The sequence below is a fragment of the Triticum aestivum genome, chromosome 4D, assembly GCF_018294505.1.
Source record: "Triticum aestivum cultivar Chinese Spring chromosome 4D, IWGSC CS RefSeq v2.1, whole genome shotgun sequence".
Taxonomy (NCBI): domain Eukaryota; kingdom Viridiplantae; phylum Streptophyta; class Magnoliopsida; order Poales; family Poaceae; genus Triticum; species Triticum aestivum.
In genome coordinates this window covers 514,930,328-514,956,712 of record NC_057805.1, presented here as the reverse complement: position 1 = coordinate 514,956,712, position 26,385 = coordinate 514,930,328, and the positions used below count along the sequence as shown (strand labels likewise).

Below are 26,385 nucleotides of genomic sequence, written 5' to 3'. Positions count from 1 at the left end.
AAGCAAGCATGAAGAAACTCGATACTCTCATGGTCTAAGGAATTATGCAAACAATAACTATCTCTGTGTTATAAACCATTAACTTGTGACGAATGTATCTCATAGCATAACATCAATCCGGGTCGATTCAACACAAATGTTCTCTTAACATTGTGCCCTCAAAATTGCTGGCATAGACATGCCCATGATCAGGAAAACAGAACCATCATGCAACACTTGAGCTAGTCTTAGAGGCCAGACTAGGAATGCTTCTTACCGTTTATTATTCCACACGTGCATATGAGTCTTCCTCCGAGCCTCGTGGATATTGCAGACTCGAGAATCATTGCAGTTATAGCATGGAACATAAACATAATTATGAACTCGGAGATAAATAATATCATTTATTATTTCCTCTAGGGCATATCTCCTACAGGGAGATCATCACCAGTGGCCATCTTCATCATCCCTATGGTCACCACGATGAGGAGGTGTATGTCCCGCGGCATGAATACTTGAGGTGACAATGGGGTATCATATTGATTCACTTGATATGTGTCTTTGCATTCAACTCGCGGATTCTCGCGGTGACATTGGGATAATCTATGCATAGGGGTTGATGCACTTTTTTATTATCTTTTCTCCAATAGAAACTTTGGGGCCTCCTTGTAGTTCTTTGTGTTGGATTGAGTATTATGAATATGAATTTGCTTTGGTGTTATTTTAGTACGAACTCTAGGATAGATCGAACGGAAATAATAGCTTTGTGTTATTTTAGTACGAACTCTTGAATAGATCGAACGGAAAGAATAGCTTTGAGGTGGTTTCGTACCCTACAAACAATTTTTCCTTATGTTCTCCGCTAGATAGAAACTTTGGAGTGATTCTCTGTTGCACTTTGAGGGATGGTTATATGATTCAAGTATATTAGCATTGTTGAGAGATTGCACTAGCGAAAGTACGGACCCTAGGCCTCATTTTCAAGTATTGCAATACCGTTTTTGTGCCCGTTTACTATTTGTTACCTCGCTGATTTTATTTATTCAGATTATAAAAATATATTTCTACCATCAATATTACAATTTTATCACCATCTCTTCGCCAAACTAGTGCACCTATACAATTTGCCATTGTATTGGATGTGTTGGGGACACAAGAGACTTTTTATTATTTGGTTGCAGGGTTGTTTGAGAGAAACCATCTTCATCCTACACCTCCTACGGATTGATAAATCTTAGGTCATCCACTTGAGGGAAAATTGCTATTGTCCTACAAAACTCTCCGCTTGGAGGCCCAACACGAGTCTACAAGAATAAAGTTGCGTAGTAGACATCAGTCCACATCTCAAACACAGTACAGAGGCCCATAAACTTAGAAGCAAACTGTGGTAGAACACTGGAAGTGAGGACAGCCGCGGCACGAGAATCATCATCACACCACTGAGTGTAAGCAACCAGATCATCACGATAAACGGAAAGAGCATCCGAATAAACCACGACCTGCTGGTCATAAGCAGCAACCGCATCATCAGCAGCAACTTGGGCTACAGCACTATCATCATCAGAAGCATCTGTGGCAAGAGCCGGTGGAGGCGGCAGTGGGTTAGGAGCCACAGGAGGAACTGGCCGCTAAGGACAGGGAACCTCGCCGGAAAGAACTCCCTAGAGACGAAGGCCACGCATATGAATGCTCATAAAAGCAGCAAACTTAGTATAGTTAGCTCCATCAAATATCACCAGGCAGCGCGGAATGGCCACATAGCCCAGCGACCACAAAGACATGGTGCTCCCTGTCTTATTTTTATTAATCCACAGAACCGACGGATGAATTGAGAGAACCATAGAAGCAGCTCCTGCAGCGGTCGTACACCAGAATCGCGAACAATGCGGCTGTCAGGAGCAAAGCGGCGGCGGCGACCCGACGTGGGTAAGCCAAAGGTCGGCGGCAGCGGTGGGACCAGAGTGCCAGTCAGAGACGCGACGGCGGCGGCGACCGGACCCGAGCGCCAGTCAGAGACGCGGCAGCGGCGGCCGGACCTCGAGCACTAGCCAGAGACACGGTGGCGGCGGCCGGACCTCGATAACCAGCCCGAGACGCGGCGGTGGCGGCAGCCTGACCTGGAAGAGCCGAAGGCCGGCGGGGGATGCCAGACCTCGAGCGGCAGGGTGCAGACGAGACGGCGACCGGCGCCAGGAGCACCGGCGTGATCTGGCAAACTGGATCGGCGGCGGAGCAAAGGAAATGAATTCACGGAAAGGAGCAGCAACGACTCCAAGTGTAGATTGGATCGAACATGCAACTATGGATCGATGTGTGGACGCCCGTGGGAGCAGAGAAGCAGAACAGGCTGATAGGAGATTGGATCGGGAAAAATAAGCCTAGAGCTCTAATACCATGTTGAGAGGAGAACAACTTAATAATATTAGGAGGGCAAAGCCAACATATATATGAGTAAAGAGGATGTCAAGAGACTAGAATGCAAAAGACCAAAGGACATTACTAATATAACTCTAACAATTTCTGACCATTAGATCTGCATCTAACGACCGTGAAGTAAGTTGTGGCCTTTTGCAACAATACCCCACTCTCTTCTCCAATTTATAGAAAACCCCTTAGTATCTTGAAATTAAACCAACCACATTCCTCCCTTGCCTCATTAAAACTGTCCAAGGAATATATTTTAAGTGAAACATAAGATATTTTTAGTGATATATGTATATCAAAACTAGACTGTTTTCTTATAAATTTGTGAATATGTGTTATTCTGCTTTGGATTGGTTGCAACGCACGGGCACATTGCTAGTGTATCCTTATTTACGAGCACCTCCCCAATGGCACGCTCATGGATGGGCTCACCATGGGGCTTCCATGGAAGGACCGTACCAGGATCCTCGCCGAGCAACATTCCGCGCTAGCACACCTCCACTCCAGCCGCCCCCACGCCATCATCCACGCGGACCTGAAGCTGATGACCATCCTCCTCGGTGCACGGAACGTGAGCCGGCTAGGGGACTTCGGCACGGCGCGCATTGTGCAGATGTAACCGTTGGAGGAGGACACAATCTGCCGGCGGACGAACCTGATGGGCACGATGGGGTATATGGACCCAATCTTCTTCATGACTGGCGAGCTCACCACGGAGTCGGACGTCTACGCGTTCGGCATGGTGATCCTGCAGGTGCTCACGGGGCTGCTCGACTTCACACTACTAGGAAAAGGGCTATAGATAATATGGACACTAATGGCGCACCAGACATGCGGTGCGCCACTCCTATATAGCAGTGGCGCACCATGTGTTGGTGCGCCATTAGTGTGATAGACACTAATGGCGCACCACAACCATGGTGTGCCGCTACTAACAATTTTTTTTTCCAAAAATACTAATGACGCACCAGGGCACAATGCGCCATTACTAGTTTTAACTAGTAATGGCGCACCAGTCACCCCGTGCGCCACTACTATCATTTTTCTTTTTTTTGCAAAACTACTAATGGCGCACCACCAGCTGGTGCGCCATTAGCAGGGTTACTAATGGCGCATTTGTGGGTGGTGCGCCATTAGTAACCTGGGACCAGCTAGATATTTTGGACAGCCACCTACACACTCACTTTCCCCACTTCCTTCTCTCCACCTCCTCCTCCAATCTTGTCTCGGCTGCCTCCTCCTCCTCACCTCATTTGCACCATAGATTCATCCAAATTAAGTGATTAAATTACCTTTTTTGATAGGTAAGTAAGGGGGAAGCTTTCTTTATGTTGTAGATCTACTTTTTTCTCCCTCCAACAACGTGCACATGCACTTTTTATGGCCTAGCTAGATCTATGTATGTTTGTGGTGTTGCATATGTTTGTGGTGTTGCATATATGTTTGTGTTTGTAGGTACCGGTATTTGAAATGCGATAGTTGCCAATATTTTGCCGGAATGTTGATTCATTTCCGTTTCGGCGAGAATTTTGGCACTATGCATTCTTTTTGGTCCTATTTTTAGGCAAAGTCATGCCAAATTTTTTCTTGGTTCTAAAATATCGTTTTGCTCTACCCCGCAGGCGACCATGGTCCGCACGATGACCGAAGGCATCGTGAATAGGTTTTTGAGCTCCGCGAAGGCCGAGATGCTTCAAAAGAACGAGACGGAGATAAGATGTCCGTGTCGAAGATGCAAGCTGAGGAACCTTATGGACCCGGATTCCGTACAGGTGCGGGACCACCTGCTCTTGTGTGGTTTCATGGATGGCTATCGGTGGCAAGGTGATGAAGATGATTATGAAGTCGTCCATGGGGGCCGGGCAAGAAATGAGGAAGGGCAGCAAGACAACCGCGGCGAGGGCGGGCGAGAAGACGAAGAATCTCCAGGACATGATCACGAAGTAGATGCAGTACACAGTCATCATGTAGAAGATGCCGGACATGATGATGAGGAAGATGCCGGAGCAGACGAAGGGCATGATCATGAAGATGAAGATGCCGGAGTAGACGACGATGGACCATCGATGGGCTGGGTGCAGGACCCTCATATTCAAGAGCTGCTTCTCAAGCAGACGGATAACACAAGCTGCCGCCCGAGAGAAAGCCAAGCTGGATCAACTGGAGATAGACGCGGTTACTCCATTGTATGAAGGATGCAGGCCCGAGGATACCCGCCTGAAAGTAACGCTCATGGCTCTGGAGATGAAGGTAAAACACAAAATGATCGACGCATACTTCGACGAGAACATGTCATTCTGGCACGAACGTCTTCCCAAGGGGAACAAGTGCCCGACCAGTTTCGAGGAGGTGAAGAAAATCGTGTGTCCTCTGGATTTACCGCACGTGAAATACCATGTGTGCATGAACAATTGCATCATTTATCAGGATGAGCACGCGGAGTCTACCATATGTCCGGTGCGCGGCGTCACTCGATACAAGAAGAGGAAGAAAGCTCCTCAAAAAGTGGCGTGGTACTTTCCGATCACTTCTCGTGTGCAGCGGTATTTCATGGACCCTAAGGCAGCAAAGCTCCTGCGTTGGCACGCGGATAGGGAGGAGAAGAAGCGAGAAGATGACGCAAATGATCCGGAGATAAATAAAAAAGGCAAGATGCTGAGTCACCCTAAGGATGGGAGCCAGTGGCAAGCGTTGAACTTCGAACACCCAGAATTTGGGAACGATCCAAGGAACATCGTGCTGGGCGCGAGCACCGATGGAGTCAATCCGTTTGGCAGCCAGAGAAGCACACATAGCACCTGGCCTGTGTTTGTGTGGATGTACAACCTTCCCCCCTGGTTGTGCATGAAGAGGAAGTACATTCACATGAGTATCCTAATTGAAGGGCCGAAACAACCAGGAACGACATCAATCTGTATCTGGGGCTGCTGAAAGAGGAGCTAGACACGCTGTGGAAAACGCCAGCCAATACGTGGGACGCCGCAGAGAAAGAATATTTCCCTATGAGAGCCGCACTGCTCACGACGGTGCAGGACTATCTCGGTTACGGATATGTCGCAGGGCAGGTGGTCCACGGATTTTCTGGATGCGTCAGGTGCATGGATGACACAACGTATCGCCAGCTAGATAGAGATCCCGGGTCTTCAAAAACCGTGTTCATGGGACATCGAAGGTGGCTTCGCGACGATGACTCATGGAGGAAACGCAAGGATCTGTTCGATGGTGAAACTGAAACCCCGAAGACGCCCGCGTACGAGGAGCGGCGAGGAAATAGACGAGCTGTTGAAAAATTGGAAAGATTGCCCACTGCCGGGAAAGAAGCAAAAGGCGCCAGAGCCGGGAAAGAAGCGAAAGGCGCCAGAGCCGCTGCTGAAAGTATGGAAAAAGAGGTCTGTTTTCTGGGACTTGCCGTACTGGAAGATCCACCGTGTGCCTCACAGCCCTGATGTCATGCATATCACGAAGAACGTGTGCGAGAGTCTGCTTGGTACCCTGCTCAACATGCCAGAGAGGACCAAAGATGGGCCGAAAGCAAGGGCAGACTTGAAATCAATGGGCATCAGGGAGGAGCTTCACGCTAATGATGATGATGATGAGGCGAAGCAAGACACGGAAAGTCGTCGCAAAGGCAAAAAGGCCAAGAAGACCGGAAATGACTTCCCTCCCGCATGCTTCACTCTAAGTCAGGAGGAGATCGATCAGTTTTTCACCTGCCTCGTAGGAGTAAAACTTCCTTACAGTTACACGGGGAAGATAAGCAGATACCTAGACTCAACGAAGCAGAAGTTCAGCGGGATGAAGTCTCACGACTGTCACGTGCTGATGACGCAGATACTTCCAGTTGCAATCCGTGGGATCATGGACGCGCACGTCCGTGAAACGCTATTTGGCCTATTCAACTTTTTCGACGTCATCTCTCGGAAGTCGGTTGGCGTGAGGAAACTCAGAAGGCTACAGGAAGAGATCGTGGTGATACTATGTGAGCTTCAGATGTACTTCCCGCCTGCATTCTTCGACGTTATGGTGCATCTGCTGGTCCATATCGTGGAGGATATCATCCAACTCGGGCCGACGTTCCTGCACAGCATGATGCCGTTCGAAAGGATGAATGGCGTCATCAAAGGATACGTTCGCAACATGTCACGTCCAGAGGGAAGCATAGCCAGGGGCTTTCTGACCGAAGAGTGCATCTCCTACTGCACGAATTATCTAGGCATCGAGAACCCCGTTGGTCTGCCCGTCAACAAGCACCTCGGCAGGCTCGCTGGATGGGGTCGCCATGAGGGTCGCCGCGAAATGCATGTCGACTTCGAGGGTCGACTCGCCGACTTTGAAAGAGCAAACCTAGTCGCGCTACAACACATAGACGTGGTCGATCCTTGGGCGGTAGAGCACAAAACCTTTATTGAGAAGACGTACAATGACCGAGGCCAACAGAGGACAGGCGAAGATATAATCAAAGAGCACAACTCATGTTTCACGCTTTGGTTCAAGCAGAAGCTTCTGTTGTACCCTTTACATGAGGATTCTCCCACGGAAGAACAACTCATATTTGCCTTGTCACAGGGCGCCGAGCACAACTTGATGACGTATGAGGCATACGATATCAACGGCTACACATTCTACACCGAGGGAAAGGACATGAAGAGCGATGGTTATCAGAACTCCGGTGTAACGATGGAATCCTACACCGGTAACGACAAGGACAGATACTACGGAAGGATCGAGGAGATCTGGGAGCTGAGCTACGCTGGAGAGAAGGTCCCGATGTTCCGTGTCAGATGGGCCAAGAGCGTCCTAAAAGAAGACCGGTATTTCACCACCATGGTTATACCCGAAGCCAAATCCAAGACCGCGGGCGCAAACGTCACCGCGAAAAATGAACCATGGGTACTGGCTTCCCAAGTGGACCAATGCTTCTTCATTACCAACCCATCAAAGCCCAGTCGTGTTATCGTGAGGAGAGGCAAAAGGAAGATCATCGGAATGGATGGAGTCGGCAATGAGCAAGACTTCGACAAGTACGGCGACCCGAAGATGGAACATGACGACGACGATGAAGTACCAGCATACACCACAAGAAGAAGCAGGACCACCCTACCTAAAGGACGTCCGTTAAAGAGAAGAACTCCATTTACGAAAAATAAGGGCAAGAAGATTGTGAACAGATAGCTAGCTAAGATCGATTGTATTTAAATTGTAGCCTTCATTTCTCGATTGTATTTCGACCTATTGAAATGATATTTCCTCTGTTCTAGTGTCCTCATGAATATTTATTTATGTTTATTATGGTATTGAATTTCTAACTCACAAAAAGTACTGAATTTGTTAATATTTTTTGAACTCATGAATATTTTTAAATTTCATGGGCACTTTTTGAATTCATGAATATTTTTAACCCTCCCCCGCTCCACCGCCGCAGACGACCCCCCGCACCCTCCCCTGTCTCCTCGCTCGTTTCCCCCGAACGAAATCGGCTGAGCGCACCACCCACCCCCTCCCTCCCCCCCCCCCCCGAGCGAGACCTAGGTTCAAGACGCCGCTGTCGGCCCTCCGCCAGGCAACAAAAAATCCTAAAAAAATACTAATGGCGCACCGCTAGGGGGTGCGCCATTGCTAACCCTCCCCCACTAAAATCCCCAATCCCCTTTCCCCCAATCGATCACATCTCTCTCAGCCCCCCCACCCACTGCGCCGACCCACTGCGCCGCCGCCGCTGCCCGACCCACTGCGCCGCAGCCGCCCACGCGCCCCGCCGCCTCCCTCTCCCCATCCTCCCTTCCCCCCTCCGACCCCACCGACGCGTCTCCGTCTCCACGCCGTCGAGCACCGAAGCAGGCCCCGACCCACCTTGACGAACCGGACCTCCGCCACGCCACCTCCTCCCTCCCTCCGCCTCGCCCCCTCCGTCGCGCGGATCCCTCGCCGCAGGCTGCTGCCCCCAATCCAGGCTGCCGCCCGGACTCAAGTCTGCAGCCTCTCCTCCTCAAGAAGAAGAAGAGGTACGAATCCATCTTCCCCTTCTCTTCTTCCCTTTCTAGTTTTCTTCTTCGTCTCCCGCATCTCATGCGTGCGTGTGTGCAGTTTGTGCAAGCAGATTGCGCCCATCTAATCTGGTTATGTTGGGTGAAGAAACGGGGCCGTGGATTAGCTACTGCGGGTTCAATTTCTTTGGATTTGGTTCCCCTGTTGCCAAGGTGACCTCTTCTCTCGCCTCTCTCCCCTTCTGATCAAGTTTTTATCAGAGATATGGGACAAGAATCACGTCTTTTCATCAGAAGAAAGGAACACTGCTTGTATTTTTGTAGGCATGTAGATCTGTCAAATAAAAAGTGGAGTTACTGAATCAATTGTTCACTTTATACTGTTGACATATTTACTGCAATACCCATGCTTCATCTGCAGCAGCTGAACGTATGTGAGCAGATAAGTTTTAACTATGCATGATAGAAGCAAAATCTGCACGAACTCGCAGCCGACACAATTTCTCAAATAGAGAAATTTTGCGGATTAACTGGCCATCTCCCTGACAGTACCTACAGAAAGTGCACACCAGCTCCACCATAACTCGGTGGTCTCAATCTGCTCTAACCCTCCAGACCTTTTGCTCAATTAGAAAGACCAATTTAACTTCATTCTTTGCATCCCAAGAAGATAAATATCTGTTAAGATTTGTGCCTAGTTGTAACCCTCATAACCTAACACCTATAGAAACAAAAACAAACAAATTAGCTGTGGAAGTATTGAAATTTGGTACAAACTACACATAAATCTTTTTCTTTTGAGGTTAAGGGCTTGTTCCATAATTCCATTGTGTGCACGGGGAATTGGGATAGAGCTTTACCTGACCTTTTATGGGCTGATCAGTAGAGGCCTATAAGCAACTGTTCATTCAATTCTTGCCTTGGAGGCTTTGGAGTGTAGTGCATCTTGTATGTTTTTGAGTATCAGCTGTTAGGAATGCCCATCACACGGGAGGACGAACCATGCCACCATCTAATCTATTGTCGTAAAAATTGTAGTGGATATCCTGCTCTAGGTTGTTACTTGCAAGTACTTGCTTGCCAAAGAAGTTGTATAAAATGGTACAGAATTAGCTTTTATCTGATTTACTGAACATCGCATGTAAAATGATCAAACCATTTCGCTACTGTTAAAGAGAGACTCTCTAGGTTGATCAAACCATCCCTGAAAGTCTGTCTGTGTTGTCTGGTTGAATTGTGTGGTGAATGAGACTGCTATTGGTTGGTGGTCACTAGTTGTTATTATTGTTGTGGTTATGTTTTAGCAGCAGAGAAGTAATAGCAGAGGAGAGGAGCATATTGATGCATGTGTTGATTGGTCTTTTTTTTATATGATGATGAGGAGGAGTATCTTATTTGGCATGACTAGTAATTAACTGGTAGTAACTGATAGTGTGATACCCATCATGCAGACATGCTTTAGGCAGGCTTGGTAGATTTGTCAAGGCTTGTGCTGCAGTGGGATGCATATGCAGTGACTTGCATGGGCATGGGCATGGGCTGATAAAGCAGCAAAGGCAAGCAGTAGTAGTAGCAGTAGATGCCAACTTTTGATATGCATGCATGCATTCTTTGCTTGTTTATATTCATTCTTGTAAACTGAACATGCTCATCTATCTATCTATCTATCTACCTACTTTGGTATGTATGTATGCATTGTATTTTTATTTCCTTTGGAAAGTAAAGTTAATGTGAAAGGAAGAGAGAAAAAGAAAGGGAGGAAGACAGATGCTTCAGTTAGTCTAAGCCTTGCTTAATTTGAGTGACAATCACCTGCCTGGCTGGCTGGCATGTTGATCCATCAATTGATCACATTGAGAAAGACTTGTAAAGATGATGATCATCTTTTACAGAAAACAATTTCTGTAAACAGGTCAGTAACTTTGCTAGTTTGCTGGGTTTTGTCTCCGACCATCGTGTCGTGATGATTTTGCAGGTACCTCGAGAGGCCCTTGAGTTTGCTGGAATGTCGATTAACTTCCGTTCCGGCAAATTCGGATACTCCATATGTCCTATTTTCAGCAAAGGTCATGCTGAAATTTTCCGTGAATTTTAGCATGACTTTGCTAAAAATAGGACATATGGGGTACTTGCGACTAATGCATGGGCTGGGGTATCTTAGTACTTAGTTAAGTAGGATCAACTGCCCCTTTATTCTTGCTGCATTAAACCATAGGTGGCAATAGAGCCACGTGATTAGGCCCAACTTAGAATTCTCCTTCCCTTTTCTTGATAGGGTATATTATTAGAAGATACCCATATATATCAGTCAACCTAGGGTGCCTCGGCATCGATAAACCCTAAATGATGAAAACTTAACTTAGCATTTAGGGTGCCTCAGCGTCGACAAACCCTAAATTATAAAACCTTGGCTTTTAGGGTGCCTCGGTGTCGATAAAAACCTCAATGATGAAAGCTTAGGCTTTTAGGGTGCCTCGGCGTCGACAAACCCTAAATGATAAAAGCTTAGCTTTTAGGATGCCTCGGTGTCGACAAACCCTAAATGATGAGACCATGATCTTGTTCCTTGACAATAACCAACTTTTTGACTAAACTTTTTTCCTATTTAGAGCGAAACATGGCCCACAACGATGAGGCCGGCGGTTCGGGCGGCAAGGCATTCTGGGAGCTGTCCCAGGAGATGGAGGAAGAACCTCACCGCTATGAGGACGCCGCGAAAGACACCGATCCTGATTACACAACCCCTAGTGGCGTCGGGGATGACACCACTGATGGTGCCACCGAGGATGCCACCACTGATGATGGCAGCGCACGCACAGATGGCAGCCAACCGAAGAGGCAACGAAAGGACCGGCGCCCGAATGTGCTCGGCACCGTCAAGGAGGAATTTACTGAAGTGAACTCCAACGGGGATCCAACGGCGCCCAAAGAATTAGTCAAGGGGTACTCGGTTCAGCTCGGGTGCATTCTTCGGAGCACCGTCTCGATCAACACCGAGAATCTAAGGCATAAGGACCGAGGGAATTTGCGCAACCTCCTCTTCACGAAGCTGACGAACGATACAAGTTCCCCGCTGACTTTGCAAACACACGCCTCTCAGGGAATAAAGTGAACAGTGCCGCCCTCATGAAGATGAGCACGGCCCTGTCTACTTGGAGAAGCGCGGTGAAGAGAATGATTAACAAAGGTGATAGTTATGAGAAGATCAAGGCGAAAAATCCTTCGATCAGCGAAGATGACTACAAGGAGTTCAAGATCAAGTGCGAGAGCGGCGCATCCGAGGAATCAAGTCAGTGGGAGAAAGAGATGCGGGACTTGAACTTAGGGGTCCACAAACTCGGTCCCGGCGGTTACAGAGTGGCGGAACCTATATGGGACAAGGAGGACGCGGAGCGTGCCGAGCAAGGCCTACCGCCCCGCTTCGAGAAATACCGTGACAAGCAGACCAGGAACTATGTCAGGGCCTGGTACAAGGAGGACCCGGTAACAAAGGAGCTTACCACGGATCCGAAGACCAAAGGCGCTTGAGCGTGTTCTGGTAAGGAATACACCCCCGCGTAATTAGCTCCATATGGTTGCATTCTAATTAATGAAGCCAAATTTCTAAATGGTTCACATTCCTTCCACAGGAGACTGAAAGCAGTAGCGCGGGGTCGTCTCAGAGCTCCCCTTGGGACAGCACTCTAAATAGGGCGTTGAACGTAATGAAAAACAAGGATAAGCTCAGTAAGCCGTCGTCAGCTGGTCGTGTGACCGGCAAAGGCTTGTCCACAAAATGGTCGTCATACTATAACGCTGGTGGGCAAAAGGAGAAAAAGACCAGCTCGGAAAGCCAGTCGCGCGAGGTTCAAGAACTCAAGGCACAAGTGGCGCGGATTCCGGAGATTGTCCAAGAGCAAGTGCAACAACAACTGGGAACGACGCTCACCACCATTGTGCCTACCTTGATTCAGGGGCTGCAGACGTGGATTGCGGGCGGCCAACAGGGGCCGCCCCCGGTTCCCAGCTTCACAGCCAGCAACTCGCACAACGCGCATGCGGCGCCATTGGTGTCTCCGGCGGAGGCGGTATTGATGTCTCCGGCGCCGGCATGGGCATTGGAGCTTAATGCACCCGGGTGTACGCCGGCTGGCACCTCGGCAGCAAGCGACCCCTCCGTCAGTTGCACGCCCGCCGTTGGCGGTGCCTCGACATTAGCCGAGCTCGACGCCATCACGGTAACTAAGCCTCTCTGCCGATGACTTCATCTCCTTGCCTTTGACTGGGCATCCCTGACGCCCTACATGTTTTCGCAGGGCGCCGCCGACGTTCCATGCACTCTCCTGCACTTCGTGGGCGGTGAGTTGATTGATGTCGCCAAGGGCAGAATCGTTCAACCGGGCAACCCCGTGTTCCACGGTAATCCGATGACACCCACCGTGTATAGGGTTGAACTGGTTCGGGTGCTGCCAGGCTGTGACGAGTTGTTACCTCCGATTCGACCCGCTGGGGCCGACGAAGATGATGTGATGACCCGCAGCGCCTGCGTAAGCTGGCCCCTGCTTTGGCCAAAGAGCCAGATTCGTTTGGGGGCGGGGGACACCACCCCACAGACAACAGCGCCAGTCGTGCCGGCGCCAAGCCATGGCAAGACCGCCGCAACGCTACCGGGCATGCCGGACATCTCTATGGCACAGGATCCGGACATGCATATGGCACATGATCCGGACGACGACGACAACGACGACGGTACATTTACCAACGTCGATAAGTACTTTGCCGAACATGGGTACGGTGACGAATTCTTCGGGCCTCCTTCTCAAGAACCCAACCCTGAAAAAGACGACCGCGATCTAGCTGGTACCGCGGAGAAACCCAATTGCAACAGGCATCGTCTGGCGTTCAGTTCTCAGGAGATGCCTCCAGCTGCCGCCTTCACCGAGCCTCAGATAGCCGAGGTGCGGAATATTATCAGCCCCAACACACTCAAGAAGGCGGTCTCTGAGCAAAACTCGATCCCATTACAGCGGATGAGGAAGAAGGGACGGAAACGAAAGAATAACAAGGGCGGTGCGAGCCAGCCGGCACCGAGTACGATCCGTGCTCAGGACGGGCCACCTTCACCTAAGGATATCTCAAGGAGGGTGCATGTGGCGGGTAGGGCGATGCTACCGACTAATCTGCTCAATGCTGCAACCGGTGCTATGCGGAGTCTGCATGACAGTGTTCTTTCTTTGGAGAAGCGGCGTCTCTCCGAGAATGATGTGGCATACCCGGTTTTCGTGGCCAAGGTGCCAGAGGGCAAGGGCTTTGTGGATAGCGCCATCGGGGGTACGATCGTCCTGCGGTTTGATGACATCTTCGCTATGTTTAACCTTCATCCGCTGCACTACACCTTCGTTCGGCTATTTTCGCTGAGTATGGAGATGCGGATCATTAGAGACAAGACCCCGGACATTGTGATAGTCGACCCCTTCTACATGCGTGCCAAGATCTTGGGTAGCGCTGGGGACCGGCAAGTCGCGAGTTCATACCTCGAAGGCGTCATTCTAGCAAACCCAGATAAGGATAACTTCCTCGGCCTTACTTTCCCGAGTAAGTCATCCCCTCACCACCCCGTAACATATGATTTCTTAGATTTCGATCTTTTTTTTTCTAACATTCCGTGTTTTGTGCAGTGACACACATTGCACACTCATCCTCTTAAGCCCGAAATATTCCATGGCCACGTATTTCGACTCGGGCCGTTAGTCGAAGAAAGACTACACAAATATCAAGAAAGTTCTTGATGATGTTCTCCCCGGCTACGCCAGATCTGGAGGCACCTTTAGCAGGCCAGTTCGTAGGTACGGCAAGCACGTGTTCACCCACAATACGATGTTCCCCTGCGTCAAGTAGCCGCCTGGCGGTCAGAAGGATGCCTACTACGCCCTCAATCACATGCGGGCGATCGTACGGGACCATAATCACCTTCTGCTACCAAATAATCTCAAAGATTGGGCCGCACGCTTGTCGGCAATCCAGGACGCGGACATCAGACAAGAATTCTTTCGCATCTAGTCGGAGTTTGCGGAAATCATCCATCAAGATGTCCTTCGTACCTCGGGGCAGTTCTATCTCAGATATCAACCGTCCAACAGTGAGATAGAAACAACGCTACAAATGCAGGCTGACAACACCCGCGATTTCATAACCATCACGAAAGACGACGGCTTCATCCACGCTCCGGTCCCTGAGTCGAGTCGAAAGTAGTGATGCTATGTAGTTATGAAATGTCGATTGGCTCATGTTGTAATATTAAACTTTAATGAACTTGTATGTCTCTTTGGTTTGGACAGTCGTTCAACTTATATGTAATCGATGCTATTTATTAGTAGGACCATGAATCGTGCTATTAATGTGTTGCTTTTCTCTTCCGATCCTTTTGTTGCATACTTATATATTGCTTATGTATTGTCTGTGAATTGCTACTAACGTTTTGTTTGGCTAGTGCATAGAGATGCCATCGTATGTCGTGTACAAGGGTAAGGTTCCCGGAGTCTACGATGACTGGGAGGAGTGTCGGAGATAGGTTCACCGTTTCAGCGGTAACAGTTACAAAGGGTACACCACTAGGGCGGAGGCAGAAGCTAGATACGCGCGCTATCTAGCGGGAGAGAGGAGGGAGCGGAGGAGGAACCGGATGAAGACCAGTTTCATCGCGATGATGCTAATCGTGATGACCGCAACTCTCTTTTATGTGATGGTAGTTTAGATGATCGATATCGACTTGTAATGTGAAGACAAACTCGCTACTCGCGGTCTCGAGACTTGTAATGTCCTAACTTTGTTCGGTCTTTTGAATTCGGAAACTAATATGATAAATTGTATTCGGAGACTAATCTGTAGTGCGCCATTACTAATCTGTAGTGCGCCATTATCAGATACTAATGACGCACCAGGAATGCGCCATTAGTATTAATTACTAATGGCGTGATGCTAGTGACGCACCTGTAGTGCGTCATTAGTAGCCAAAACAGATGCGCCACTAGCATGCCTTTTTCTAGTAGTGTCAACATCGTGGAGCAGGTGCAGGAGGCGCTCAAGATGGACGCCATGCATGGTCTGCTGGATGCATCTGCCGGCAGCTGGCCGAGGGTGCAGGCAGAGCGGCTCCTTCGGCTGGCGCTGAGGTGCTGCAACCTGGAGCAGAAGCAGCGGCCGACCTTCACGTCCGACACCGACTGGAGGCCGCTGGACATCCTGCGGACCATGGCGACTGCAAGTAAAGTCCCAGAAATGGAGCCGTGGAAAGTGAAGAAGTATGCCGATGCCACAATGCATCGGCAACTTGCTGCAAAATGCCTCTCTTTGTTGTACTATACTTGGGTTTAGATACTTGATTTTTTTTTTAAATGCATGATTATTTTTTGAATCAGGGAACATTCTATGAATAAACTATTTTGTAAGTCATGAAATCAGCGAACATTCTATGAATAAACTATTTTGTAAGTCATGAACAGTCTGTCCGCTACGACCCAAACGTACACGCGCGGACCAAATGGGTCGGCGCGTTAGAGTTGCTCTAAGGACGTCATTGAGCATGGCGTGTATGCACACAGAGACCGTCGACAATATCAAAGCGTGGATTTACTCTGAGTTGGGCATTCCCCCTTTAGCAAAAAAAAAGCTGGGCAGAGGTAGAGGTTGAAGTTGAAGAGCTGGTTTAGCAGGGTAGTGGGATCATATATTTTGGTGCAATGCAGTGCAGGGTGTAATATAAAATGAGTGAACTGTTAGTTTTTAGGCTGGTAACAACAGTCACTTGGAGGCCTGCGTACGTACGTGGGGTTTCTCTGAACTTGCAGGAAGCAAAGAATCTATGCTTGTATGAAAGTAAAAGTACTTGATAATTTCTTCTTCTTCTTCTTCTTCTTCTTCTTCTTCTTCTTCTTCTTCTTCTTCTTTGCGGGTGAAAGTACTTCATAACTTCAGTGTGACGCTTAAGGTATCGTTATATGAGTCAGTAATTATGGTGTCGCTAGCTTAAGATGTTATGTTGGGTTTGTTTCAGGAAGAGAATTTGAAAACAGTTTCTTTGAAATTTGATCATGCAGTTTCAGTCTACCTTGAGTTGAGTAAATGGTTGCTCTGAAAACTGGGGTCTCTCATCTTAATTAGTTACCTTTACCTGGAGCATTACAAACTAGAATCTGGAGATAGCCTCACAGAATGATGATGAGGAGACACCGAGCTGAACAAGTCTGAAACTGAAACTCTATCCATTTGCTCTAGTTCTTGCCGCACCGCCCATGGCCTCCTGGCCTCCTGGCCTTGCTCCGCCTCCGGTGGCTGCTCTAGATCCTCCGGTGCATGACGCGGTGGCTAACAAGCGCCATGCCTACAAGAAGCGCGCCAAGGATACGGTCCATGTGACACATTCAACTATCTGGTCTGGTCTGGTGCATGCCTTGTCCTGAATCGTACATACATAGCCCTCACACGGCAAGAGTGATCTCATGGTCTTGCTTTACTGAGAATCTTGACAAACATGTGCATTTGCTGAGCTTGAATGAGTCGAAAATCAGCATGTTCTACGTACGGTGTTGCGCGGGCAAGACATCTTGTTCAGATCAGACACAGTGGTGTAAGATTGGATGACCAGTATAAAAACTAGTACCAAGACCATCCTTGTGCCATGCCATTGTCACCAGTCCTTCAGACATAACATCATTAGAAGACAACTGGGGGTATTCTGAATATCGAGCATCCATATCACCGGTCGACCACCAGCAGCAAGTCAGAAGACCTGCAGATAGAGGGTGCCCTCCCCTAACAGGGGTTCCCCATCCTCAAGCGGGACTCCGTCGACCCCACCCGACAAGAGGCGCTGCTCATTCGGGGGAATGCCCAACTCAACATAAACCTTTGCCTTGAGATCGTGGACCGTCTCCGAGCGCATGCACACATGCTCGAAGACATGCTTGTCGGTGTCTTGACCGACAAGCGCAACATTTCGCTCGGCCAGGGGGAGCGAACGTCAGAATCAAGGATGGAATCATTTTCGATGTTGTAGTCAGCCAAGGTGCAGCTGTCCTCCAGCAGCTTGCCAGACAAGAAGAGGCGATGCCCGCCTGGGGGCATACACGTCTGGTCGAAAATCTTCGCCTTGACACTCTGAAGAGTGTCCGAGCTCTCAACCTCAAGAGTGACGGTCTCGACGGCGCTCTTGCCAGCACGCACCTTCACGAAGATATGCATACCTCGGATAACAAGGTCAAGAATGTCCTCCTCCTGGATCTGGATGTTCTGGTCCTTGAGAGCGCAGCTGCCCACCAGCAGTGTATTTATGTACATGAGTCTCTGCTGGCCAGCAGGGATGCCCTCTTTGTCTTGAATCTTAGCCTTCACACTGAAGATCGTATCTGAATCAGAAACCTCGAGCGCGATGGTCTTGCCATCGAGGGTCGGGATCTTCACAAAGATCTGCATCGGTTGAACGAGGGCACCGAACATTAGCATCTTAGACATTAGGCGTTTATTAAAGCCACCAAACAGTAAATGAAAAGAACAGTAGCAATCCCAACAGATAGTAGAACCAAAAACGGAAACCTACACATTGACTGCAACAAATCAACTTGTTCTACAGGGATAACAGTTAGTGCTGCACAGGGACATCTTGTTCAGATCAGAACTAGGAACGTATACACAAACCCATAGCACAAAGATTGAATGGCAAACATAAACATTACGAGCTAATACTTGGTCCTAGCGATCTTTGTGTCAACTAGGGACATCTTTGTGTCATGACCTGTGTCGTGTGTCCTTCATAGATTTTATTTTCTTTGAGAGAATCAACTACCTAACATTAATGTGATAGATATACTGATGAAGACATACTTAGTCCTAGTAGGGTGGGGTGGTACTACTCAGAATCCAGCAGATCAGTTATGTTTCTCCTTTTATATAGAAATGAAACATGGCGACCTTTTTTCCATATATATTCTTAATGTAACCAATCCTAAGATCTGATAAATCCTATCAGGTCAGCCACACATATTACATGCCATCCCTTCAAATTAATCCACAAATGGTAAATACACAAACTTATTACTAATACTACTACCTAATAAATACATTCTACAGATCACCCATGTCATGGATATGAATGGTGGACTCTACTAGATATTGGAGTCCGGCAGCTGTTTTATGAACCAGAATATCTTGAACATACAAGCACGGAGCATCAACAGAAGTGCAATATGATTTTAAATTCTGTCCTATAAGTTTATCATTGGCCAGTAAAGTGTCACTAATTTGAAACTTACACACGTCACTGGGCAAACCAGCTCTGTATGGGGCAATGTTAAGTACTGAAAACACGGCAGGAAGACTTTCAGGTCATATAATTATCAAAGGCTGATCACCACTATAACCTCTTCCGTTAAACAAACTATACTTCATGCAGAAGGCTACCACATCGATGAGTGTGTCAACAAAGGGGGTCCACGCAGATGAAAAACATAAATCAAGTTATGCAGCAGAAACCCTAGAATAGCATATAAGGATCTTAAATCTACTCAATTCTAAAAAAGATGGCGCTGCAAAAATTGTTTAGCGACAAATTAAGCAGTAAAATCAACTAGATATAGAGGAGATCAGTAACAAGAATGGTGGATATCAGATGCACCGAGCAAAGATGGAGTGGGCAGTCAGAAAAGGTGAGTGAGGGAGAGTGACCTTGAACGTACATCCCAGTCGCCTGCGCTTTTGACTAGTAACCTGTTACAAAAATAAGCTCTGGTCTATCAGCAATCCCCATAAACGGGTGGTCCTGTATAGATATAAGAAGATATCAAAAAGAAACCCAATTCCTAACTTTATTATCAGTCCTTGTTTCCAGAAACACAAGACTCATGTGTGCAGCCTATCAAGAATCATGATGCCTAATTGCTTATACCTTTTGGGCAAAGAAAATATACAGTGGTACACAGGGAAATATGATTCTTGATCAATAAAGAAAAACTAGAGTATATATGTACATACGTCATGAGGCAATGAATTAAATTTAGAGTACTGAATTAATCGAGCAGGTTTACTTATAAACACGAATGTGTCCATTTGCTATATATGTACATATAGCAAGACAGGTCTGTTGTGGGTGCGCCACACCATAAGCGGTCACTAGACCAATCTTGAAGATGGATACTTTTGATAAGTAAATTTTCGTTTCTAGTAGCACGCCCTCAATAGTGAATCAGTACCTTGTTTTCTGCAACAACTACTTGTGCTCTCAACCTGGCAATCTCATCATCCTTCTTCCGAGCCGCCACTTGCAGCTCCTCTATGCTCTGCTGACGCTTTTGTGCTGCTTCAGTAGCTTGTGCCGCCTCCACTTCTTTTATCCGAAGAAGCGCCATGTGATCCCTGTCCATTGTCCTCAACTGGTTCCACAGAAAATCCTTTACCGCAAGTTGTGCAGAAGCTTCCTTTTCCCTGTTTGAGCTCAGGGTCTCGTAAGCGTGCTTTAATTTCCTTAGCTCTGCTGTTAAATCTCCTGGTATATCCACCTGATCAGCATTGTTTTGACTGCTAACTTCCTTGGGCTGTACCCACATTATTGCAAAACAGGGGATGAATGCAAAACAGAGACTAAGAAAATAAATGACATGCACAAGCTGGGTTCAATGGAGCTGATGTTTCTGTACATACCATTGGTACTGAGTTATCGGCGCCTACCAGATCTACACAATCCCTGGAATCTGCGTCATTCTGTCGGAGTTGTACATTGTACACACGGAACCGTAATTATATCAGCAGCAACATATATAACTTGACAGAAATTCAGTGCTTCCTTCGATTCTAGCCTGAATGCCCAACAAAATCGTCAGTTAGCAGGCATAAATAAAGCTACACAAACCCCTTCCTTGGTCAGAGATGGAGAAATTACCGACGAGCTTCTGATTAGCACCGGGAAGTAGGCGGTCAATGTAGGCCGCCTTCCACCTCTTCCTGCTCTCCTTGGCCTTCATCGCCGACGCAGTAACAAGCATTAGCAGCAGACACACTAAATAAGCCCAAATAAATAAATAAATAGAAACCCTAGAGGAGAGGAAAGGAAATCACCTGGAGGAGGCGGGCATCCGACAGCTCGCGCTGGGTCCTGTTGAGGGCCTCCACGCGCGCGCGGTCGGCGGCGAGCTCCTCGACCCGGTCGTAGATGCGCCGCCACGCGGTGCCCCCGCCATCCCCGGAGAGGCCCTCCGACGAGGCCGCCCCCGAGCAACCGCCGCCACCGCTCATGGAGACGAACGCGCGGTGGGCTGTCCTCACTCTCGTGTGCTAGCAGAGTGAATCCTTGGGAGGTCAGCGGAGAGCGGACGAGGTCAATTCAATGCATGTGGACGAGGGTTGGGTCGACGGGAAGCCACCGGGACGGGGATTCCGATAGAGCGATACGCGTGGGGGGAATGGAGTTTCTGGGGGAGAGGGAGCGAGAGGAGGGTGGCGGACACTGCTCTGGTCGTCTTCTTCTTCTTCTTCTTTTTTTTTTAGAATGAGGGCGGACACTCTAGTGTATTTAGGGATGGCGGGTATGGGTACGGGTGGAGCTACCCCATGCCCTTACCCGTCCGCCGTGAGTTTACCCATCACCCATACCCATACCCGTCAAGGATACAATTTTTTCCCATACCCGTCACCCGACAGGGTTTATGGGTACCCGCGGGTAAAAATACCCGCATTTAGAACACATCAATTGAGTAGAAAATAGTTGTAAAAGCAACATATAATCATAAATTATTAATAGCAACACATCTTAAACAACAATGTACAACAACATATTGTAACAACAACATATTCTCATAAACAAAAGTACTTGCCTATGAAGCGACATATAAAAATGTTAAATAACAACACATAATCATAAATAACAACACATATGCATACACTTTAAGTTCACGAAATCATGATAAATTATAGAGATAATTTGAATACATATTAGAGGTTTTACCTAGCATGATTAGGAGGGGAAATGAATACATTGGGATATTAACGGAAACCCACCTGTCAACATTTTAGATGGGTATTTGGGTACGCGGGCATGGGTTATACGATCCCATACCCGTACCCTCTCTACCCGATGGGTATGATATTTTCCCATTTAAGTACCCATGGGTATATTTTTGTCCCATACCCTTACCCTAATAGGGTTTTTACGCACAGGGTACGCGGGTAATGGGTACCCATTGCCATCCCTAAGTGTATTGATTCGTGGAGGGAAGTGTTGCAGAGCTGGCCAAACGGGCCGGCCCGGCCCATGCTTATTGGCCCAGGCCACGATTAGTAAGCGGGCCGTGCAATGTCGGCCCACGTGCTGCGCCTCCAGGCCCAGGCAAGGCCGCTTAGTTAATCAAGTCGGCATGTTGGGGGAAAAGGGAATGGCACTATTCCATTGGTTGATGCCTCATTTGACTCTTTTGACTTCGTCCCAAATCATTAATTAAGGAATACTTCTTTTAAAGATCACTCCCACCTCCTCGGGTTGCGACAAGTGACGCAGTGTAAGCGTGCCACTTGTCGCAACCTGTGAGTTTTTACTTTTTTTCATACTCCCTCCGTCCCAAAATTCTTGTCTTAGATTCGTCTAGATATGAATGTATCTAATATTAAAACGTGACTTGATACATCCGTATTTAGACAAATCTAAGACAAGAATTATGGGACGGAGGGAGTATATGCATTTATTCAAAACGTTTTATCTCTTAAACCGCACGTTCAAACCTCGAACCATTTTCATCATTGGATTCCTCGCGTTGAGATATTCAAAAATAAACCTTATGTTGATAGGCTTTGATGAATTTTTTTTCAAAAAAAGACCAAACAAAAAAAAGAACCGAAAGCACGTTTTTTTCCTTCTCGAAAGAGGCACGGCCGTTCCTCTCGCGAAAGAAAAAAAAACAAAAAAACCTTTTTTTCATTTCCGAGAGGCACGACCGCGCCTCTCGCGAAAGCACAACCGTGCATCTCGAAAGAAAGAAAAACAAAAAATATTTTTTTTTCTGAGAGGCATGGCCGTGCCTCTTGCGGAAGAAAAAAGATGTGTTTTTTTGCCCAAAATTTTTTTGTCCAAAAGCTAAGGAAGACCGGTGAAAAACCAAAAAGTCGAAAAAACCGTTTAAAAAGCCGAAAACACGTGCGAAAAATAAATAAATAAATAAACAAAATCCGGAGACGCCCCTCATGATGCTCTTATGCATCTAGGGACGCCCCTCATGATTTGGGCACCGATTCTGCATACAGAGCTCCCTCAGGACCGAAAACCGCCAAGAATATGATGCAGGTATACCTTGATGTATTCGAAAGGAAATGCGAACGTGACAAACAAATTGGAGAACGAAACACCCATCTTTAATGCTCTGCGTGTCACAGATAACCTTACTGTGTCATGATCAAAAGGTCATCAGTGACAAGCAGCGTATCAAAGTTGCCTCCGAATCGAAGAGGTGGATTTTTAATTTCTAGGTAGCTACGACTGGACCGCGATTGAGTATATATCTTACAGCTAATTAGAGAGTAGGAGTACTTATATAACTTGTTTAGTGGGCAGGCATATGCCTAATTCTGGTGAGGAAATTTGTGGCCCCAAGATCAACTTGCGTTTCATACCATACATATACTTAGCTTAGCTTTGTTGGTCTGCCTTGTTGTTTGCGGACTCCTCCATGGTGCGGTTAGAAATTTTTTTTTTTGAAATGTTCGGACGGAGAAAAAGAAAGAGAAACCTCGTTCTTTTCAGCATGGGCACAACATTGGGCCTACATGGGCTCTGCTTGGACTTTTGTCCCGCCCATTGTACACATGTGTCGCCCAGGGTATAAGGGGACTTGGCTTCATCCTCTTACGTAACTCATCCAGAAATCTATTTACCTGTTCAATTTGAGATAATAGCATAGGCTCCACACTGGGCCTATATGATATGACCTAGTTTAGGCTTGGATGCCAACAGACCGATGTCGTCAACCATAATTCATTGGAGAGAAATTGGGGTACGTATGAGGAAGAACAACAGCTGGCGCTAGTGCCTCTTTTTGTCTCCTCGCCTTTGGTTGTCATATTGGCGCTGGGAGATGGGGGTGCCTCAGATGTTAGAGTTTTGTGGCCTCAATGAGTGTCTCATTAATGAAGGGCGCATGTATCTCGCCTTCATTTTTTTAATATGTATTCATACCAAGAATAACCAAATAAATTATTATGATTGCATACATGCGCCCTATTGCAACCGCAACACGTAGACAATTATATAGGCCTTTTTAAGCAAAGAACTACGTCGGCACGATATTTTAAGATTGACGAAGTCGCTACAGTCACCCTTCACAGTCGACGGGACGTCGCCTTTTAATAAACGGGCATCATCGGAAAGACTAAAATCTCTACTACTTAAAAAGAACGTGAGGTTCCCATTTCACCTCTCTTTCGTCCAACTTTCCTTATATACGTCTCGCTATTTTCTTTTCCTTTTTGATTTTTTGTTCTCATATCTCTAATTGTTCTCCCATCAATTCTTCCTAAAATAAAATCAATTGTCTCATATTTTATTAACTTACCAAACAAAAACATATTTTATCTAGTAAATCATTAAATTCTTAGCAAATAAGTGCTTAACAACAAAATGGCTTGTAAATCATGGTGATTGCATATAAAATCTTACTAAGATTTTAACGCATCAATATAATGATAGACGTGCAGTTGTCTATAAGGTTTATACCCCGTTGCAACGCACGGGCAATTGTCTAGTAAATCCAAAACAACGAGTATCAATGTCAAGTTTAGGACTTGAACTCTGATGGACTGGTTTCACCACAAGTAGGACGACTAATATAGCTCACAGGTTGGCCAAGTCACACGTATCTGGTTTTGGTTTAATTTGGTGTAGATCAGAAATCTCTGTTTATAAATAAGGCATATACGTGCGTATCAGAAATGCATCTCCAAAATATACACATACTAGGCTACAATTAGGCGCGGATCTGCATGCGCATTAATGGCGTGATCCGAGGGGAGGTGTGCACGCATCTCCTCTGCAATTCCATTCCAATCTATCTACATTGAATATAGCAATACACACTGTCCGGAGTGGTCCAAAAAACTTACTTAGCGGAAAGAAAACAAACCCCAAAGAAGGCCCAAGCCCCACGCGGCCAGCTCACCGCGCCCGGCGCCGGCGGCCGACACGACCCGGAGGAGAGAAGAGATAGATCCATCCCCACACCAGAATCCGCGGCCCCGCGCTCCCGTTCCACCCTGCCATTCCCCGGTCCAACCCCCGAACCCGATCCCCCACGCTATCACCTTTCCCGCCGCTGCCCGCCTGCCGCCACCCGTCGGCTCACACTCCTCACTCCTCACTCCTCACTGAGGACAGGCCAGACCTTGTTTTTCCAGCTCTGCTTTCGGGCTTAAAGACACGCCACACCCGCGCGGCCCTCGAGGGAACTGCGACGGACCATGGCGTCGGAGACCGCGCCGTTCTGCGTCACGGGGGCGGCGGGCAAGGGCGCCGCGTCCGCGGCGCACCGGCCGCACGGCCACGTCGTGCTCGCCGCGCGCATCCACGACGCGCTCGTCTTCGCCGCGGGCGCCGTGGCGGCCGTGCTCCTCCTCCTCTGCTTCTCCTCCCTGCTCGCGCCCGCGCCCGTGCCCAACCTCGTCGCCGGCCCCTCCCTCCCCTTCCCCACCTCCTTCCCGCAGCAGCCGCAGGAGGCCGACTCCTCCGACGACGGCCTGTACGCCAGGGTCGCCGCGGCGCCGCGCACGTTCTACGACGACCCGAAGCTGTCCTACGCCGTGGACCGGCGGGTGGCCGGCTGGGACGCGAAGCGGGCCGAGTGGCTGCGCCTGCACTACCCTTTCGGCCTCCGCGCGCGCCGCGGCCCCGGGGAGCGCGTCGTCATGCTCTCCGGCTCCCAGTCCCACCCGTGCGCCGGCGACGGCGGCGACCACATGCTGCTGCGCTTCCTCAAGAACAAGGTGGACTACGCGCGGCTCCACGGCATCGAGCTGCTCTACAACACGGCGCTGCTGCAGCCCCGGATGGTGGCATACTGGGCCAAGATCCCCGTGGTGCGCGCCGCCATGCTCGCCCACCCGGAGGCCGAGTGGGTCTGGTGGCTCGACGCCGACGCCGTCATCACCGACATGGACTTCGCGCCCCCGCTCGCCACCAGGTATAAGGAGTACAACCTGGTCGTCCACGGCTGGGACAGGGAGGTGTACGAGGCCCGGTCCTGGGTCGGCCTCAACGCCGGCGTCTTCCTCATCCGGAACTGCCAGTGGTCGCTCGACTTCATGGACGCATGGGCCAGCATGGGCCCGGCCTCGCCGGAGTACGCGCGCTGGGGCAAGACCCTCAAGGCCACGCTCAGCGACAAGCCCGACGCCGAGTCCGACGACCAGTCCGCGCTCGCTTACCTCCTCCTCAAGAACCCGAAAAAATGGGGCGCCAGGACGTACCTGGAGCACGAGTACTACTTCCAGGGCTACTGGGCGGAGATCGTGGACAGGCTCGACGGCGTCGCGGCGCGGTACCGGGCGGCGGAGCGGCGCTTCGGCCCGGCGCTCCGGCGGCGGCACGCGGAGGGGGAGCACGCGCTGTACGCGGCGGCGAGGAACGCGGCCCTGAGGAAGAAGGCCGGCGGCGTCCCGGGGCCCGACGGGGGCGGGCAGAAGGCGTCCTACTGGCGCCGGCCCTTCGTGACGCACTTCACCGGCTGCAACCCCTGCGGCGGCAGGCCCAACGAGATCTACTCCAACGAGAGCTGCGCCGAGGGGATGCGCCGCGCGCTCAACCTCGCCGACGACCAGGTGCTCCGCGCCTACGGCTTCCGCCACGCCGGGCCGCTCAAGGACGACGTGCGCGCGCTCCTAGTCTAGTCTAGTCAAACCAAGCGTGCAGTTTCGTTCTTACAGACAGCAAAATCAGATCACCATTTTGTACTGTTTTATTGGTGGTGAAATGAAAAGATGATGACATGACAGTGTA

The 26,385-nt window shown here is 48.8% G+C and overlaps 2 protein-coding genes and 1 pseudogene across 4 annotated transcripts; 2 read left to right on the top strand and 1 right to left on the bottom strand.

The window, feature by feature from the left end:
- Nucleotides 1–1,862: 1,862 nt before the first annotated feature.
- LOC123097229 (U-box domain-containing protein 70-like) lies at nt 1,863–15,740 on the top strand (annotated as a pseudogene).
- A 751-nt stretch (nt 15,741–16,491) lies between these two features.
- LOC123099235 (polyubiquitin) lies at nt 16,492–20,878 on the bottom strand. 3 transcript variants are annotated; one of them, XM_044521407.1, is made up of 6 exons: nt 20,472–20,878; nt 20,296–20,371; nt 20,058–20,212; nt 19,610–19,951; nt 19,086–19,127; nt 16,492–17,831 (listed from the first exon to the last, which is right to left on the bottom strand). In XM_044521407.1, exons 3-6 carry the CDS (start codon nt 20,058–20,060, stop codon nt 17,178–17,180), a joined length of 1,041 nt encoding a protein of 346 aa, XP_044377342.1. In that variant the 5' UTR covers nt 20,061–20,212; nt 20,296–20,371; nt 20,472–20,878; the 3' UTR covers nt 16,492–17,177. The 3 variants fall into 3 exon arrangements, with proteins under 3 accessions (XP_044377342.1, XP_044377343.1, XP_044377341.1); XM_044521408.1 differs by having other exon boundaries at nt 19,610–19,902; XM_044521406.1 differs by having other exon boundaries at nt 19,610–20,212.
- A 3,527-nt stretch (nt 20,879–24,405) lies between these two features.
- Nucleotides 24,406–26,385, top strand: LOC123099234 (probable glycosyltransferase 6). Its single transcript, XM_044521405.1, has one exon. The coding sequence runs from the start codon at nt 24,852–24,854 to the stop codon at nt 26,274–26,276; it is 1,425 nt and encodes a 474-aa protein (XP_044377340.1). The 5' UTR covers nt 24,406–24,851; the 3' UTR covers nt 26,277–26,385.

Coding starts and splice junctions, on each gene's coding strand:
- LOC123099235 (XM_044521406.1), bottom strand. CDS start 19,963: ATGTGGGTACAGCCCAAGGAAGTTAGCAGTCAAAACAATGCTGATCAG. Junction 19,128..19,609: donor TAGTTGTTGCAGAAAACAAG/GTACTGATTCAC, acceptor TTTTTGTAACAG/GTTACTAGTCAAAAGCGCAG. Junction 17,832..19,085: donor GACTGGGATGTACGTTCAAG/GTCACTCTCCCT, acceptor CAACCGATGCAG/ATCTTTGTGAAGATCCCGAC.
- LOC123099234 (XM_044521405.1), top strand. CDS start 24,852: ATGGCGTCGGAGACCGCGCCGTTCTGCGTCACGGGGGCGGCGGGCAAG.